At 37.7% G+C, this 17236-nt stretch overlaps 2 protein-coding genes across 4 annotated transcripts in view; one reads left to right on the top strand and one right to left on the bottom strand.

The window, feature by feature from the left end:
* Positions 1-2256, bottom strand: part of CAPZA1 (capping actin protein of muscle Z-line subunit alpha 1) — a 47117-nt gene extending 44861 nt beyond the window's left edge. Inside the window, exon 1 of the mRNA XM_039254919.1 lies at positions 2097-2256. Coding sequence (XP_039110850.1) covers positions 2097-2135 — 39 coding nt within the window. The 5' untranslated portion in view covers positions 2136-2256. The remainder of the gene's footprint in view (positions 1-2096) is intronic.
* Positions 2257-2683: 427 nt separating this feature from the next.
* Positions 2684-17236, top strand: part of ST7L (suppression of tumorigenicity 7 like) — a 66122-nt gene continuing 51569 nt past the window's right edge. For all 3 annotated transcript variants that reach the window (XM_039254917.1, XM_039254916.1, XM_039254915.1), the window contains exons 1-5: positions 2684-3051; positions 5151-5233; positions 9137-9299; positions 11084-11138; positions 14172-14287. In XM_039254917.1, coding sequence (XP_039110848.1) covers positions 2844-3051; positions 5151-5233; positions 9137-9299; positions 11084-11138; positions 14172-14287 — 625 coding nt within the window. In that variant the 5' untranslated portion in view covers positions 2684-2843. The remainder of the gene's footprint in view (positions 3052-5150; positions 5234-9136; positions 9300-11083; positions 11139-14171; positions 14288-17236) is intronic.

Here is a 17236-nt window from a genome sequence, read left to right as displayed (position 1 = left end):
TTACTAGTCAAAGCCCTTTCTTTTTACTTAGAGATTCATAACAGAGAAATACAGATGAGTTTATGTCTGGGAATAAGAATCTAACAAAATTTCAGTAATCTCAAATCATATGGATTATATTGAGACTTCTTAACATCAGCTATTCGTAGCTGTTCACAATAATGAAGAAATGTGACTAATCTAAAAACTGTTTATCAAATATGAAATTCATCAGCATTTTGGCGCAGATTCACAGTACTAATTTTGATACGCTTGCTGTTTCATATTAAAATTAAGCAACAAAAGAAGTATGCTGGGAGATGAGAGGAAACTGTTCACCAATTTGCTGTTACAAAATTAAGACTATTAATGTTATTAAATATTGTCAACATCCAAAGATCTCTCAATTTGCACTTTAAAATACATGTATATTTTTCCCAAGTTTAATTAAAAGGGCATTCTAACCTAAGACCTAGCATCAAAGACAAAAACCCAATAATACTGGTAAATGTAGTATTGTTTGGACACCATAAACTTTGAAGTTTACTATTTAAATTTTTAGTGAAATTTTGTTTTAACAATGTTTTTCCTTAAAATAAGTGGGCCATCAGCTGGGCTAACTAATGTTTCGTTATTCCTGATTTTTACTATAATATAATTTCATCTGAATCACAGCTGTTTACCTTAGACTAGACATTTTTTTATTGACTTCTCTTCTGCATAAATTCATATGTTAAGATGCTCTTTTCTTCCCTAAGTTTCACACATGACAATTTTCAAGAATGGGAAAATTTAATGCTGAAGTATTACTATTCAACGGCCTGTGAGCGTTTAGCACATTCTTCAGTATTTCAAAATGACACGCCATATGTAGGTATGACATACCAAATTATTCTGCACGGAGTACACCTGAATCATAAACAGTCACTCCTCTGTCATCCCAATCACTTTTATTAAAAAAATAAAGAGCCCAGATACATTTACAGAGCATGCAAGAGTGCACGTTTTGAAACACCCAATGTGGGAAACAAAAGACATAATTCTTGTCCTATAACAAGTCATCTAGCGAAATCATTCTAATTTCTCTAGGCCCTAAAATCAGGTATTTACTGGAAAGCCTCACAAAGTGTTAAGAAAGGTGTGCAGTCGTCGACAAAAAGTTATTCTTCCTAACGCAGAATATGCTTAAGACACTTTTTAAGAAATATGCTTTTAACACACTGATAAATTTAACTATAATCAAAGACGACACAGTGAAGCATCTAAGAAGGCACGATGCTGTGTCCAGACTTGAATGTGTTAACATGAAGTTTATGTGCTATATAAAACGTTTACAGAGTTTTAAAAAAAAAATCCTCTGGCTATTCTTGATTTAAGAAACAGAAAACTATTCTTCAAAGATTACCGTTAACAGGGTAAGACGCAAGGGATGGAGTCATCGCGGGCTTATATACATGCACACAATCAATCGACTCTCTACAGGGGAAGAGTGGTGTTCAAATACTGAAGCAAATGTCCTGAGGCTTACACATTTATTACTGAAAATTAGTTCAGCCGATATTAAGTGAGGAAAAAAGTGGAGGGACGGACAACACGGGGACCTCTCCCTGTCGAAGAGTCGTGACAGCAAAATCACTTCCTGAGGAAGGAGGAGCAAAAGGGAAGTTAAGAGGCCACTCTGACCAGGAAGTGACTCGCCCTAAACTAGCCTCAATCATATCTAAAAATGGGGGGATGGGGAGAGCCCCAACAGCTAAAGGCGGTAAAATAACTGCTGCTTCATACGACCAGACACCACCATCGCCCCCTCTCTTAATTACAGAAAAGAGTCCACTGTCATGATTCAATAAAGCAAAATCTCTTCTCTTGAAGGAAGGTCACTGGGCTGTGTCTCGGGCCCCGCAAGATAAAAAGAGAGTTGAGGAATGGGGAACTGGGGCCACCGTGAGGCAGAGGAAAGCCCCTCAAGAGCGAAGCGTCCCAACTGCAGAGCGTTTGCCAGCGCGGGCTAAGAAGCTTCTTTTTCCTGGGGACACTGCCGGGGTCCCCACCACAGGCAGGTCGGGCCCCTGTTCCCTGTCGAAGGAGGAGGCAAGACACAGAGGCGGACCCCTTACCTTCTCCTCATCCGACACCCGATCCTCGAAGTCGGCCATCTTGGGCTGCTCTGGCCCAGCCCGGTCCGGGCGCGAGGCAGGCCGGGAAGGAAGCCGAATGATGGAATCACCGCGGGGGCCGTCGGAAGGACCCGCCCGGAAACGCCGACCGAGAGGGCGCCATGTCAGTTACGGGCGGGGGTGAGGGCTCCGAGTGCCGGTGCTCCAGAAGTCTCCGGCTCTGCTGAAGGCTTTGTCTGAAATGATTTTAACTCTAATAGCTTTCTCACGGAGTTACATTCATTTCCTCATTCATCTATGAGACGCTGGGAGCGTGTTTCGACTATTCCTGACGCTCGAGTTCCATCCGACCAAATAGCAATTGCTACCGTAGGTTTTCTCAGTACCAGTGATCTCCGTGGCAGCCGAGTCCAAAGGGCTAAGTGCTGCTCGGGCCCTGGAACGGTCGGTGGCTTTTTCAACCCCAAGAACAGGGCGTATGGAAGCAAAAAGATTTCACTCCGAGGTCACATTTCAGTCCAGTTCCTCCAGAACAGATGCAGCTAGCCACCCCTTCCTGCCCTTCGAAGGAATAGGCAGCCCCAGTCCTGGGATGTTCCTCCACCTTCCAAATTTTCTTGCTCCGCGTTCCCTGGGACTCAGCCTTTACAGGGGCCAACTTCAGGTCCGCCACTATCCCAGGATTCCCGACTCCTGGTTTCCTGCCCTTCTTCCCTCCCAGCTCTCGGAGCCTGCGGGTGCAGCAAGATGGCGGACGGTGACGGTTTAGGTGAAGCAGCGACTGCTGCGGCATCTCCTCCCGCCCCTGCTCCCGGCCAGAGCCCGTTGCTGGGCTGGAGGGAGCGGCTGCGGGCTGGTCTGGCTGGGACTGGGGTCTCGCTGTGGTTCGTGGCGGGGCTGGGACTGCTTTACGCCCTGAGGGTCCCGTTGAGGCTGTGTGAGAATTTGGCAGCGGGTGAGAGGCCCAAATCTCCCTGGGGGTGGGCGGGGGAGCCAGGAGAGGGGTCGGGGGCAAGGGGCAAAGGACAGAGATTCTCTGCAGTCACTGGAGGGCTTCGGAGGATGAGTCCGTGGTGCGCGACCTAGTGGGTTCTTTTTCTTTTGGGCCGCAACTCCTCAGCTGATTGTCAAACCCGAGCTGCAGATATGGGCTCCTCCCTTGAGCTCTTAAGGTCCGCCCTCTCTCTTCTGTCCCCGTTTACGGAAGAAAAGCCACCTGACAAGCTGTAAGCTTCAGGTAGTTGGACAGATGAGAGCATCTCCAGATTCGATTGCAGAATTTATATACATCCCCACCATTGGTAGGATCCCTTGAAAATCATTCCTTTTGAGTCGCTGGCGGATTAGCGGAACGTTCCCACACCCAGACAACAAAGATGAGAGTTTCTGTATTAAAAGACCTAAAAGGGGGTGGGGGGGAATGCCATGATCTTAGCCAACCATTATCATGTTTTAAGATAGTTCTGGCAAGAAATAGTTCTCGTGGTATTTTTGTCTGTTCTTTGCTTTAGGCTTGAGTAGTAGAATAGTCCAGGAAGTAAAGGGAAGGGGAGCCACAAACAGTAGTGAGTTCTTCCCTTAGTTCTTTCTTTAAACATTTGTAGACAGTTTGCTATGTAGTCTGAGCACGTAAGGAGTGATGATCCCCGTGGATTCTGCAAATACTGTGTGACTAGCACAAATGAGTGTGACTTGCAGTACCTTGGTTTATTTTTCTGTAGCAAGACAAATGTCCCCTTTTCTATTTCACAAGGTGACATGAAATACCGTGAGATAAAGTTCTGAAATACTTTGGACTTTTCAGAACTTAGGTTCTATGTAAGTTCAGATATAACTAACATACTAAAACTAAATAAATTGGCCTTTCTAAACGTTTTTTAAACATTTTTTAACGTTTATTTTTTGAGAGACAGCATGAGCGGGGGAGGGGCAGAGAGAGACACACACAGAATCTAAAACAGGCTCCAGGCTCTGAGCTGTCAGCACAGAGCCCCAAGCGGGGCTCGAACCCACAAACTGTGAGATCACGACCTGAGTCGAAGCTGGGCGCTTAACCGACTGAGCTACCCAGGTGCCCCCTAGACTGTTTGAAAGAGCTAATTGACTTTGACTTTATCAGCATAGAAAAAAAAATTTTTTTTTGCATATTAACCAGATACATCACTTGGATGAAAGTAGTTATCTATGAAAGATTTTTATTTATTTCTGAGACCCGAAGTATTTATGAGACAGTTATTTGAAGTGAAGAATCTGGTCCAGTCTTTCAGTGAGTCAGGTGCAAGGAGCTCTTTTGATGCTATTCTTTTCGGTTTATTTTGCCTCTCTAGCTGACATACCAAATACATATACATACTGTTTCGTTCCCTCTAATTTGAAACACTGGTTTGTATCTCACCAAAATAATTAGGGAGTGGTTTTAAACCTCATTTGTAACAGGGTATTTAGTTTATCCTTAAAGATTTGTAAAACTTCTTGTCCAGGTTATGATTTATAAGTTCTTAATTTTATTCTCAAAAGTAAATTAAATTCTCATTTTGATTTGCTTTTTAAACAAATCATCAGTTTAAAATGCTACCCTTACACGTTCCAGGGCATTTTTTAATGTTTATTTATTTTGAAAGATAGAGTGTGTGTGTGTGTGTGTGCATGTGTGTGTGTGCATGCACACAAGCAGGAGAAGGGCAGAGGCGGGGTGGGGGGGAGGGGAGAGAGAGAGAGAGAGAGAGAGAGAGAGAGAGAGAATCCCAAGCAGGCTCTGCACTGCAGACTCTGGGCTCCATCTCAGAAACTGAACTGTGGGACATGACCTGAACCTAAATCAAAAGTGATGCTTCATCAACTGAGCCACCTAAGCACCCAATAGAATGATTTTTAAGATAGGATAAGATGGGAATTTAAAGTAGCTTTTAAAAATGACAACTTCTTGAAATGAATCTCATACTAGATTAATACTATTTATGTTCCTCGACTCATAAAGACATCTGACTATTTGTAACTTGAGCACTTTGAATGTACATTTCTTTTAACTTTGATATTTTGTTTTCCTTTTGGCAGTGACAGTGTTTTTAAATTCATTGACTCCCAAATTCTATGTGGCACTTACAGGAACATCTTCTTTGATATCAGGACTAATATTTGTAAGTAGTTTCCATTTCCTTCATGTTTTGGTATTTATCTAAAGATCAAATCTCTTTATATGGTTACAATAATTATCAATACTTGTAGATCAGGATTCTCAACATATATTCAGCATTTGAAAAAAACATTGCCTCTTCCTCTCCACTTTTAGAGATTGGCAGTATTCATTTGTATATGAAAGACTATTGTATACTGTAAGGGGAAGGGGTTAGAGGTGGGTTGCCAACTAAATTTTTGCAGGGCCCAGTTTAGTAACAAAATGAGTGAAATGGGCAGAGTGTAAAAATTAAATTCCTATTTATTTTCGGTCTGGGTTATCTGGCCAATGCATGCCCCTTCTAGAAGGGGATAAATCTAGTTGCTGCCATATAGATTTGCAGACCAATATTAAGAGATCTTCCAGTTTTTTATATGCTTTTAAAAGAATCTGGATGCAATAAAAATTTTTTTTAATAAAAGTCTCCCAGTACTTTAATCTTGTCAGTGTTGGGCAGACTAAAAATTTGTGTCTTGAATTCAGCCTGTAGGTTGCCAGTTATCTTCTCTGTAGTATTTAAGAGCAGAACATTGGAGCCAAGCTAATCATTTGGCTAATCACGATCACTTTATTTATTTATTTTTTTAATTATGAGAAGATTTTCTTTTTAAATTTTATTTTGAGAGAGAGAGAGCAGGGGAAAGGCAGAGAGAGAGGGAGAGAGAATCCCAAGCAGGTTCCACACTCAGTGGGGAGCCTGATGGCAGGCTCAGTCTCACAAACCATGAGATCATGACCTGAGCTGAAATCAAGAGCTGGACACTTAACCGACTGAGCCACCCAGGCGCCCCAGGAGATTTTTTTTAAATTGGAGTAAATAGCTGACATACAATATTATGTTAGTTTTCATAACCATGTCTTTAGTTCTGTGACTTTGAGCAAGTTAATTAACTTTTCTAAGCTTTAATTTCCTCATCTATAAACTGAGAATAATACAATATCAACTTCGTAGGATCCTGAAGACTAAATAAGATAAGGTGTGTAAAAGCTTTGAATAACTTGGTAACTAGATAAGAGTAAGCACTTACTGAATTTTGACCATTATTATTTGGAAGTGTCATAATAAAGAAACCTATTTAATTTTAATGCGGCTTTCCCTTGTCTTTTCTGACTGAGCTATCATTTTCAGTTAAGAAATTAAAATCTGGGGCGCCTGGGTGGCTTAGTCGGTTAAGCGTCCGACTTTCGCTTAGGTCATGATCTCGCAATTCGTGGGTTCGAGCCCCGTGTCGGGCTCTGTGCTGTCAGCTCAGAGCCTGGAGCCTATTTCAGAGTCTGTGTCTCCCTCTCTCTCTGACCCTCCCCTGCTCACGCTGTCTCTCTCTCTCTCTCCTAGAAATAAATAAAAATATTAAAAAAAAAAAAAGAATAAAAAAAGAAATTAAAATCTACCTGTATAATTTCTATTAAACATTTGTGGGAACTAGTGTTTCCTAGTATAAACTTTGGAAAAACACTGCTACAGATAAAAATCTTAGAAAGTATGGCATGCATAACCAATGAATTTTTCTGTGCTTTTTTCTCATCTCTAGATGGTGCTCTTCTATTATAGTAGAAATAATAGCATGTGTAATGGAGTGTTTTTTGTTTTGTTTTGTTTTGTTTTAATAGGGACTGATACTTGGCCATTTTGTTTAAGTGAAATGCTGGACAAGAAAGAGATTTTTTTCTTGACTTAAAAAACATTACTGAGGAATTTAGTATGAAAACTATGTGTTAATATAGGTAAATTAGTTAAAATTTACTGATTATAAAGCCAACCGATTATTAAGCATGTTTTAACATATTTAGTCAATAGCATATAAAAATTTAAATAAAGGAAATGAATTGTCTTTAAACAACTGATGAGTGGAAAAAGCGTTAGTCTGGGAACCAGAAGATGCAGTTTTGAGTCTCAGCTCTGCCACTGACTAACTAAGAACTTTGGGCAAGTCACATAAATTCTCGGAGTCTTAATTTCCTCATGTATAAGAGGGGGGTAAGCTTACATATATATTATATAAATACGAAACATATAACTTATATATAATGTATATAGTAGTTCTTAAAATTCATTGTTATTCTTTTTACGCCAGAGTTTTAAATTTATAAAAATTAAGAAATCCATATCGTAATAGCATTGTATGTATAATAGCAAGTGATGTACACTTGTGAGCATAGCATAATGTATAGAGAAGTCAAATCACTAAGTTGTACACCTGAAACTAACATGACATTGTGTGTCAACTATACTCAAACAAAAAAATTTAAATAAATGAATTAGGTGCAGTAAGAGATTAACAACAGTAACTAATAATAAAATAGAGTGGTTATAACAATATATGTATAAAAATGGGAAATTCAAGTAACATTTTAAAAGTTAAACTATGTCATTACCTTTGTAATGTTGATGAGTTTTTATTAGCAGAGGTTATTATGCTTATAATTTCTCTTACCCCCTGAAATAAGGAAGCTAGCTATGCTGTGTTACTTCCACGTGAGGGGGTAGGATGTCATGTGTTTGGGAACTTGAATAATAGCAATGAAGCCAGTTGTTTAGCGAATTCTTACAAGTGAAAAGATTACCTGAAAGGAAAACACAAGATCCAGTAGGGGTGCATATAATACTGCTTTTTTTGTGTGTGGAATCAGGGAAAGTTCCCTGAGGACCTGTCATTTAAGCTGGAACCCAAATGAGCCAGGCAAAGGTAGTTGAGAATGCTAGAGCATCCAAATATGAAACATTCTGCTAATTCAGCACAGAGAGCTTTTTTTTTTTTTTTTTTTTTGTAAGTAATCTCTAGCCCAATGTGAGGCTTGAACTGACAACCCTGAGAGGGAGACCTGCATTCTTTACTGACTAAGCTAGCCAGGCACTCCCTGCCCCGCAGAGAGCTTCTTTTGATTACTATTCTTTTTTTAAAGTTTATTTATTTATTTTGAGAGAGACAGAGACAGCACAAGTGGGGGAGGGGCAGAGAAAGAGGGAGACAGAGAATCCTAAGCAGGCTCCACACTGTCAGCACGGAGCCCAGCGCAGGCTCGAACTTAAAACTGTGAGATCATGACCTGAGCTGAGGTCAAGAGTCAGATGCTTAACCGACTGAGGCACCCCTTGATTATTCTTTTATGCCAGTGATAAACCATAAAAACAGAAAGAAGTTAATATCCTGATTTTTAAATGGTTCAATATGAGAATCAATCTCAACCTACATTAATTATACTGCCAAATACTGAGTAGTACTTCATTGTTCAAAAGGCATCTTAAATTCTTGTTAACAATATTTAATATATAGGACATTGAGGTTCTGAGGGACTAGAGATTAAGTGACTTGCCCAAAGCACACAGGTGGACTGGGAATCCTATGTGGGCTGTCTAACCAGTGCTTAATCCACCTTGCTAATTGTTTCAAAATTGTTTTTCTTTTAATTATGCTACAGATAGAATAAAATGACAATGTAACATACCAGAGTTAGATTATTTATAGATTAAACACTTCTTGTTTGTGTGTATTTGTTTTTTAAGTAATCTCTACAGTCAATATGGGCTTAAACTCATGCTCAGAGACCAAGAGTCACATGCTCTGTCAACTGAGCCAGCCAGGCATCCTTGTTTCTTGTTTTTTAATGTTTCATTTATAGATGTATTTCTTCTAGTTTTGCCTAAGTTTGTCTAAATTTCATGACAAAACTATAAAAAAAGTAATTTACTTTTACCTGGTATATGTTATCGGAGAATTTTGTGTTTTGGCTTATTTTTTGGGAGGAGAGTGCATTTAGCATACTGAATTAAATAGGAACATCTTGAAAGATGTTTTAATCTGAGCTCATATATCTGGTGATCAGTTCTATTTTAAGTTAAGATTTTTTTGTTTGTTTGTTATAGATATTTGAATGGTGGTACTTCCATAAACATGGCTCGTCTTTTATTGAGCAAGTATCTGTGAGCCATTTGAGACCTCTGATGGGAGGAACAGAAAGCAGTATTTCAGAGCCAGGTTCTACTTCTAGCAACAGAGAAAGTGAAACCAACAGACAGAATTTGTCAGGTAAATATTTAATATGTTTTCAGAGCTGTATAGCTAAATTGTGTTTGTCTGTGGGAGATGGAAAACTCACAACAGAGAAATTTATCTTTCATGAGAATATAGGCAATCATGGCTGACATGGAAAACAGTGATCATCGAAGACCCAGTCTTCCTTCTTCTTCGCCTGTAGTCTCTACACGGAGTTTTCCTGGTCGTCCAAGACTGTTGCTCTCGTTTCTACCATCACATGCACGTTCCAATCAGCAGAAAAGAGACTAGGCCAGTAGAACGCCACTTTCCCCTCTATTCAACCCCACGGTGGCCAAGGATACTCCTCCGAGTGTTACATACTATTTCAGCTTACCTCCTACTGGTCAGACCTTTGCCAAATGGCCACAAGTAGCTATATAAGGCAAATGAGAAATTGGTAATCATTTTCTCAGTGTACATATGCTCAGCTAATAATTAGGAGATCTTATTAGATAAAGGAAAGAACAGAGACAATTAGCCATCTCTGCCAACATAGCAAAGTTAGAAAAACCACTTTTTCCTCTTGATACAGTTATGAAGATGTTAAAATCTCAGTTATTCATATGTGGATACCCCATTGTCATACTTTAATTGTAGGCTGTTCTTTTATATGGATCCAGTAATGCAAAGTAAATGTTATTAATGATGTGCAAGTAGGAAAGTAAAAATTTGAAGGCCAGATAGAAATAATTTTTTTTGGATTATTGTTCCTTTAATTTGGTATCAATAAAATACATACAGTAATAATACAAATGACTTAATTCCATAGAGTGCCATAATGTCTCATTTGTTCAGTAAACCTAACCTCTAGAGTTATGTTAGTTTAGTACGAAAATACTGCCACTTTTTAGATGTCGTCAGGGAAAGTCTCTGAGAAAGTCTGAGCCCTGAAGCATGAGTGGGTGTTGACCAGGAATAGTAGGGATGGGATTGGCAGCCATTCAAGAGTACAGGAAGGAATAATGGTAATTTTCTTTTCCCTTTTCTCCTCTTTCATAAAATAATTACAGAACTCCTAAGAATGAGACATATTGAGATGAATATGACATAGATCTGTCCTCAAGAAGCTGAGTCCTGTATGTAAATAATTATAACAATAATATATAATCTTATTCCCCATTGTAAGATTAAGTAAATCTTTGCATATGGAGAGTGAAGACACTCCCTACCTTGCACTCTAGCCCGTGTGGTTTTATGATACTTGCTCTTAGAATGTTCTTCATCCGGCAACCTTCTACTCATCTTTTATTGTGATTCAGTGTCAGTTCAAACGTCACCTCCTTTCTCAAGCCTTTTCTAATTTATTAGAAAAATTAATTACTTTCTTTTTTCTTCTCTTGGAACAAAATATATCTCTATTACAGCACTTATTACACAGTTTAGATGATAGTTTACATGACTGGATTCTCACATGACATTTAAATCGTTTAAACAAGTTCCAAATTTTGTGCTAGGCTCCAAGAATACAAAAATGAACAAAGTTGTAAGAGCTCATATTTTAAAAGGAAAAACTGAAAACCAAACGGGTAATCACATTGTAATATGGTAAATGCTATAACTGAATCATGAACTAAATACTAGAGACAGAAGTAGGGGAATGACTAGTTTGAATTGTATGCTGCATGACAGCAGAGGTGATGCAGGCCTAGTCTTCTTTGTGCTAGCTGGCTAGCACTGTGCATAGCATACAGTGACCATACAATTCATATTGGTGAAAGTAAGATTTAACTGCATTTGGTTAGCTTAACTTTCCTTTTTTGCCCTTTGTTTTTTAGAATGCAAAGTATGGAGGAACCCTCTAAATCTTTTTAGAGGAGCAGAATATAGAAGGTATTACATTTTGCTTTTACTATAATTATGGCATTAGTTTTAGAGTAAAAAGTATTATGGAAACATTTGTTTTTATAAATATATTCACAGCTCTTCTACCTGGAGACACTAATACATAAAAAGGTAAAATGATGAGCCCAATTTTTAGTTGGCAGCATCCTCATTGTATTTACATTTTTTTCAAGTTTATTTATTTATTTTGAGAGAGAATGCGAGCAGAGAAGGGGCAGAGAGGGAGAAAGAATTCCAAACAGGCTCTGCAGTGTCAGCACAGAGCTCATCACAAGGCTGGATCTCACCAACCATGAAATCATGACTTGAGCCAAAATCGAGAGTTGGACACTTAACCGACTAAGTGGCCCAGGCACCCCTAAATTTTTTTTTATTAACGTAAGTAAGCTTGACATCTAACATGGGGCTCAAACTCATGACACTGAGATCAAGACTCGCATGCTTGTCCAACTGAGCCAGCAGGCACCCCAAGAAATTTCTTATGTTAGTATCAGGAGCACTTATGTTTCATTTTAAAAAATGTTTGTTTATGTATGTATGTATTTATTTGAGAGAGAGAACATGAGCAGGGGAAGGGCAGAGAGTGATGAGGACAGAGAATCCCAAGCAGGCTCCACACTATCAACGCAGAGCCTGACATAGGACTTGAACCCACAAACCGTGAGCTGTGACCTGAACTGAAATCGAGTCAGGTGGTCAACCAGCTGAGCCACCCAGGTGCCCCATGCTCCTGCTGCCTTTTTTTTTTCCCCCAAAAATACAGTTTTTAAATTAAAAAAAAATTTTTTTAAAGGTTTTTTGTCAAGTTCGTTTCCATTGCTTTTTTTTTTTTTTTTTTAAGTTTATTTATTTATTTTGAGAGAAAGAGAGCATGAGCAGAGGAGGGGCAGGTAGAGAATCCCAAACGGGCTCTGCGCCAACAGTGCAGAGCCCAGCACAGGGTTCAGTCCTACAAACTGAAAGATCATGACCTGAGCCAAAATCAAGAGTTAGACACTTAACTGACGGAGCCACCAGGCTACCCCATTATGCTTCTTTTTGAATGATTAGTTTCTCTTAATTTAAAAGTCATAATTGCTTTGATAATCGTGTGGTTTTCGAAAGCTTAAAGTCCTGTTGTAGCCAACCGTTAACAAATGTACAGAACTCTGGTATGCATTTCTGTTAACTTCATTCCAGGCTCCACTGTATGTTCCAATCTAAGTCTTTTTTTATTTGCTTCTAATTAGGGTTGTTAATATTATACATTATATTTTTAACTGCTTTCAATCATTTTGGGAACAATGTAGATCGTTAATAAATATTTTTTTATGATTTTAGAATAAGTTGCTGGGGTACCTGGGTGACTTAGTCAATTAAAGTGTCTCACTCTTGATTTTGGCTCAGATCATGATCTCATGGTGGTGAGATCGAGCTCCATATTGGACTCCATGCTGGGCATAGAGCCTACTTGAGATTCTCTCTCTCTGTCTCTCTCTCTCTCAACCTTTGCTATTTCCCTGCTTGGGCACATGCACTGTCTCCAAAATGAAGAAACAAACAAATAACTTTGCTAAGTGAATAAGGATCTACTTTTTCTTTTTCCTTTATGATAATATCTCACAAAATAGCTAAAAATTTTAAATAGCAATGCAACTTATACTATTAAATTACTTAAAATCTTTGATAATCTACACATAACACTTATGATGTGCTTTTAAACTACTTTTTTTAGATTTTAAAATATATGCATGTTCACTGTAGAAAATTGGAAAATGAAGAGATGCATAAAAAAGAAAGTAAAAATCACCTTTTCCTACCACTAAGTGATAAATGCAGTTAGTATTTCCATTCAATCTCTCTTTTGTATGCATACATAGAGACAAAACTTGAAGATCACAATGTATATATAATTTTACATTCTTTTTTTTCTAACACAATGTGTGAATTTCCCACAGAACCTCTTCATACAGGAATTTCTTCAAAAATATGATTTTTTAATGGTTGTATTCTATTCTGTTACATGGAGGTAGCATACCTTACCTACTGCTCCCCTATCTGGGTCACAGATTACATTTCACTATCAACATTTACATTAGAAGCATATCTGTATGTTTAAATATTTAGCCTATGATAATTAAAAATTTATGATTATTTCCTTAGGGTTGAGGTGTAGCACTGGGATTCCTGAATCAAAGGGTGTGAACAGATTTTTCCCCCACTCTTCTTTAGTATTTTCTTTTAATTATGGAGGTTTTCAAAAATTAAAACAGTAGAGAATACTATAGTAGAATTTCATATACCCATTCCCTAGCTAGATGTGAATATTTTTAAGACTTAATAGATATTACCTAATTGATTTTTGGGAAGAGAAAGTTATATGCCAATTTATACTTATACCAGCAGTGTAAGTGTGAGTCCATGTTTCACCTCATCCTCGACAATGTGTATTCTCCAATTTAATAGGTGAAAAGTAAAAATTTGTTAATTTAACTCACTATTTGTTAATTACTGATGAGATTGGACCATTAAAATTTTATTTATTAGCCAGTTTGGTTTTCAACTTGCTATTAATTATTGTGAGTTTTAGGGGGATAGGAAAGTTTGAGTTTCTAATTTAGTAAAATCTGGAAGAAGTTTCTATTTATTTTATTTTTTCAAGTCCTTTGCCATTTTGATATATAGTAAAAATCCACCTATGTTTTCTTCTAGTTTCTTTGTAGTTTTACATTGAATAATTCTAATTCACTGAGAATTTAAGTATATTTAGTAAGATATGTATCTAAGTCAAATTGTTTTATTTGCCTAAATCTAATTTAGAAGCACTAATAGTCTAGCCTTTTCCATTTTGGTTTTTGATATTTATTATCATACTTGAAGTAGTTTGTATAGGTTCTCTTATTTTTCTGATTATAATAAGCTTTTAAAACATTCTGAAATAGAATTTGTAGTAGTATATTTTTGCATTTTAAATAGTGTCTGTTGTAGCAGGTAGAGGCTGTCTCATGTTCAACTTACATATTTTCTTGTGTTTTGGTAAAGATACACTTGGGTGACTGGTAAAGAGCCACTTACATACTATGACATGAATTTGTCAGCTCAGGACCATCAGACCTTTTTCACCTGTGACACGGACTTTTTACGTCCTTCAGACACAGGTATGTGTCGTATCTGTTCATGGGGTAAACAGTGGTAATGAAAATTATTTTAAAAGCTCTTTAGAGTTACTTATTATAATATACAAATTTATTTGACTTGGGGTTGTTTGATAAGAGACCCAGATTAAATTGAAGTGAATCATGAGTGTACATTAACTTGTTACACTACCTATCCTTCTTATAAAGAATTTAAAATATTTTATAAAAATGTGAAATTGCTTCTTTTATTACCTAAAAATCCTTTCAGATCAAATACAGCAACTGCTCATGGGAAATTAATATATGCAATTATACGTAAAGGAGGAGTAAGACCACATGCAATCACTGGGGCAGGGCATGTGGATTAAAACGGAGTATGTTTTACCCCAGTCATGAGTTAGAGGTGCATACAAAGTGGTAGAAGATCATAGAAATGTCTGTATTCAGGTGTCTCTAAGTCTTCTCTGCAGAAGACAGTATTGAGACTCTTAAATGCATGGTTAAAGACATGGACCTTTATCACAACTGTTCTTTTACTCCAAGTGCTCCCTCCCTTCTTATCTATCCTCCTACTTTTATGCTTCCTGCTTTTATCCTTCAAGATCCAGTTAAAAGTCACATTCTATAAGAACCCTTCTCTGGCAACTCCAAAGTTAAACACTTTTTCCTCTGCAGTTCTATAGTACTTAGTCCAAGCCTCACTGAAACAATTCTAGTTAATTTATTCAGCCACAAACATTTACTTGTTAATTTTATCATGTTGCTTCAATGTTTATCTTCCCTAATAGGGTATGAAACTTTGGAAAGCAGGGACTATATTCTCATCATCTTTGAATCCTTATCATCTAGCACATTGTTTGGAACACTGTAAATATTAATATTCTTTGATAAAGGTATGAAGGAATGACCTTGGTGTCACAAATATTTTAGGCGATTTCACTAGTAATAGCTAACACTTGTATAGCATTTATTATGCACCAACCACTGTTTTAAGCAATTTGTATAAATGTTCTGACTTAATCTTCCCAATCATTTTATGAGTTAGGTACTTTTATCAGCCTCAGAAATAAACAAATGGAGGCAAAGGGAATCAAGCAACATGCTCCAAGTAACCTAAGTAATAAATGATAAAGCTGGGTTTCAAATGCAAGTCTGACTCTTAACCACTCTATTACTGATTCTTCTACTCACCACAGTGATAGGCAGATGAAAATCCACAACAATCAGGGTCTGAAAAACAGCCAGTTTTCCAGCAATGAAGTAACTTCTTTGTGATTTGTATCTGCTGGATTAAATATACTAAGGGTGGATAATAGCAGGAAAGCCAAGGATCTTTGGAATGGTTACATAAAATGGTTTAGTTGCAAACAGAAGAAAAAGGAATTGCTTTATGTTTATATGCTTAGTGTTTACACACTGTAAAGCACAGAGCCCAATGCGGGGTTCAAACCCACGAATTGTGAGATCATAACCTGAGCTGAAGTCGGACGCTTAACTGACTGAGCCACTCAGGCGCCCCTTTTGTGTTAACTTTAAGGACTAAGGTGACTCTAGAAATTAAGGCTTTACCTCCTTCTCACAAACAGAATTGTAGACATTGGCAGTCTTTGCAAATAACAACCATGGCTATCCACTGAAGCTCTGCTCTTAAGACATTTTTGCTCACATATGTCCTAGAGGAATTTTGAGAAACTATGTATCCTTTCACACATTTTTAACTTGATATCATAAGATTAAATAATTGTAAAAAATACAATTTTTGACATGTTACAGTTAAAAAACTAAAATACCCTATATTTGGATGTATCTCAAATAATCTAATGCACCATTATCCATTGAAAAAGACATGAATTAATACTCTTTAGCAGTAGAAAATTTTATAAGTCCTTTTTCTTCTTGAACTCATCCATTTAACACCTCTAATGTGATTTTTTTATAATTACTATATACTTGAGAATCTTTTATTTATCACACATGCCTATTCCACCATAAAAATTTTTTGTATAAGTTTTTAAAAATTTATATTTCCTTTGATCATAAGTTCTAAATGGTATCATGTACTTATATTTTTGTCAAATCTTTAGAGCTACATATTTGGCTTTCTTAACTTTAGAAAATGCCCTCCGTATAACCTAATTGGTTGGGTGAGTTTTCATTATCAATTCTATCAACCAAACCAGACTGACTTTCTGACAGAGAAGTCTGACTTCATTTTTCAAGTCAAATAAACACATTAGCATGCATCCTATGACAGCCATCTCTCCTGAATTTAGATTCTAAGATAAGCCTTGGAGCTTTGCGTAGAGCCTAACACTTGGCCAGAATAAGTTTCCACTACCTTTAGTATCATTTACTAGTGCCCCCTTTGCCTTACTGTGAGGGGACCTCCCCTTAGATGCAGCACATTCTTTGATAGTAAGGGGAGAGCGGTGCTAATAAATGGAACTAATAAAAATTGTTATCACTCTCTCCCCACTATAATATACTTGAATTCAGAACACGCAGGGGCCAGAGTACATTTACTTCTTTTTTTTTTTTAATTGTTTTAATGTTTGTTTATTTTTGAGGGGGGAGAGAGGAAGAGTATGAGCAGAGGAGGGGCAGAGAGGAAGGGAGACACAATCTGAAGCAGGCTCCAGGCTCTGAGCTGTTAGCATAGAGCCCAGTGCGGGGCTTGAACTCATGAACCATTAGATCATGACCTGAGCTGAAGTCAGATGCTTAGCTGACTGAGCCACCCAGTCACCCCAAGAATACACTTATTTCTAATTCCTACCTTCACTGTTTTTTTTTTTGTTTTTTTAAATGTTTTTTTTTTATTTTTTTATTTTTTTATTTTTAGGAGAGAGAGAGAGACAGCGTGAGCAGGGGAGGGTCAGAGAGAGAGGGAGTCACAGACTGAAACAGGCTCCAGGCTCTGAGCTGGCAGTCAGCACAGAGCCCGACACGGGGCTCGAACCCACGAACCGC

The sequence above is a fragment of the Hyaena hyaena genome, unplaced genomic scaffold, assembly GCF_003009895.1.
Source record: "Hyaena hyaena isolate Hyena2069 unplaced genomic scaffold, ASM300989v1 scaffold_505, whole genome shotgun sequence".
Classification (NCBI taxonomy): domain Eukaryota; kingdom Metazoa; phylum Chordata; class Mammalia; order Carnivora; family Hyaenidae; genus Hyaena; species Hyaena hyaena.
The sequence above is the reverse complement of the archived record's forward strand: the minus strand, read 5'-3'. Positions and strand labels throughout refer to the sequence as shown.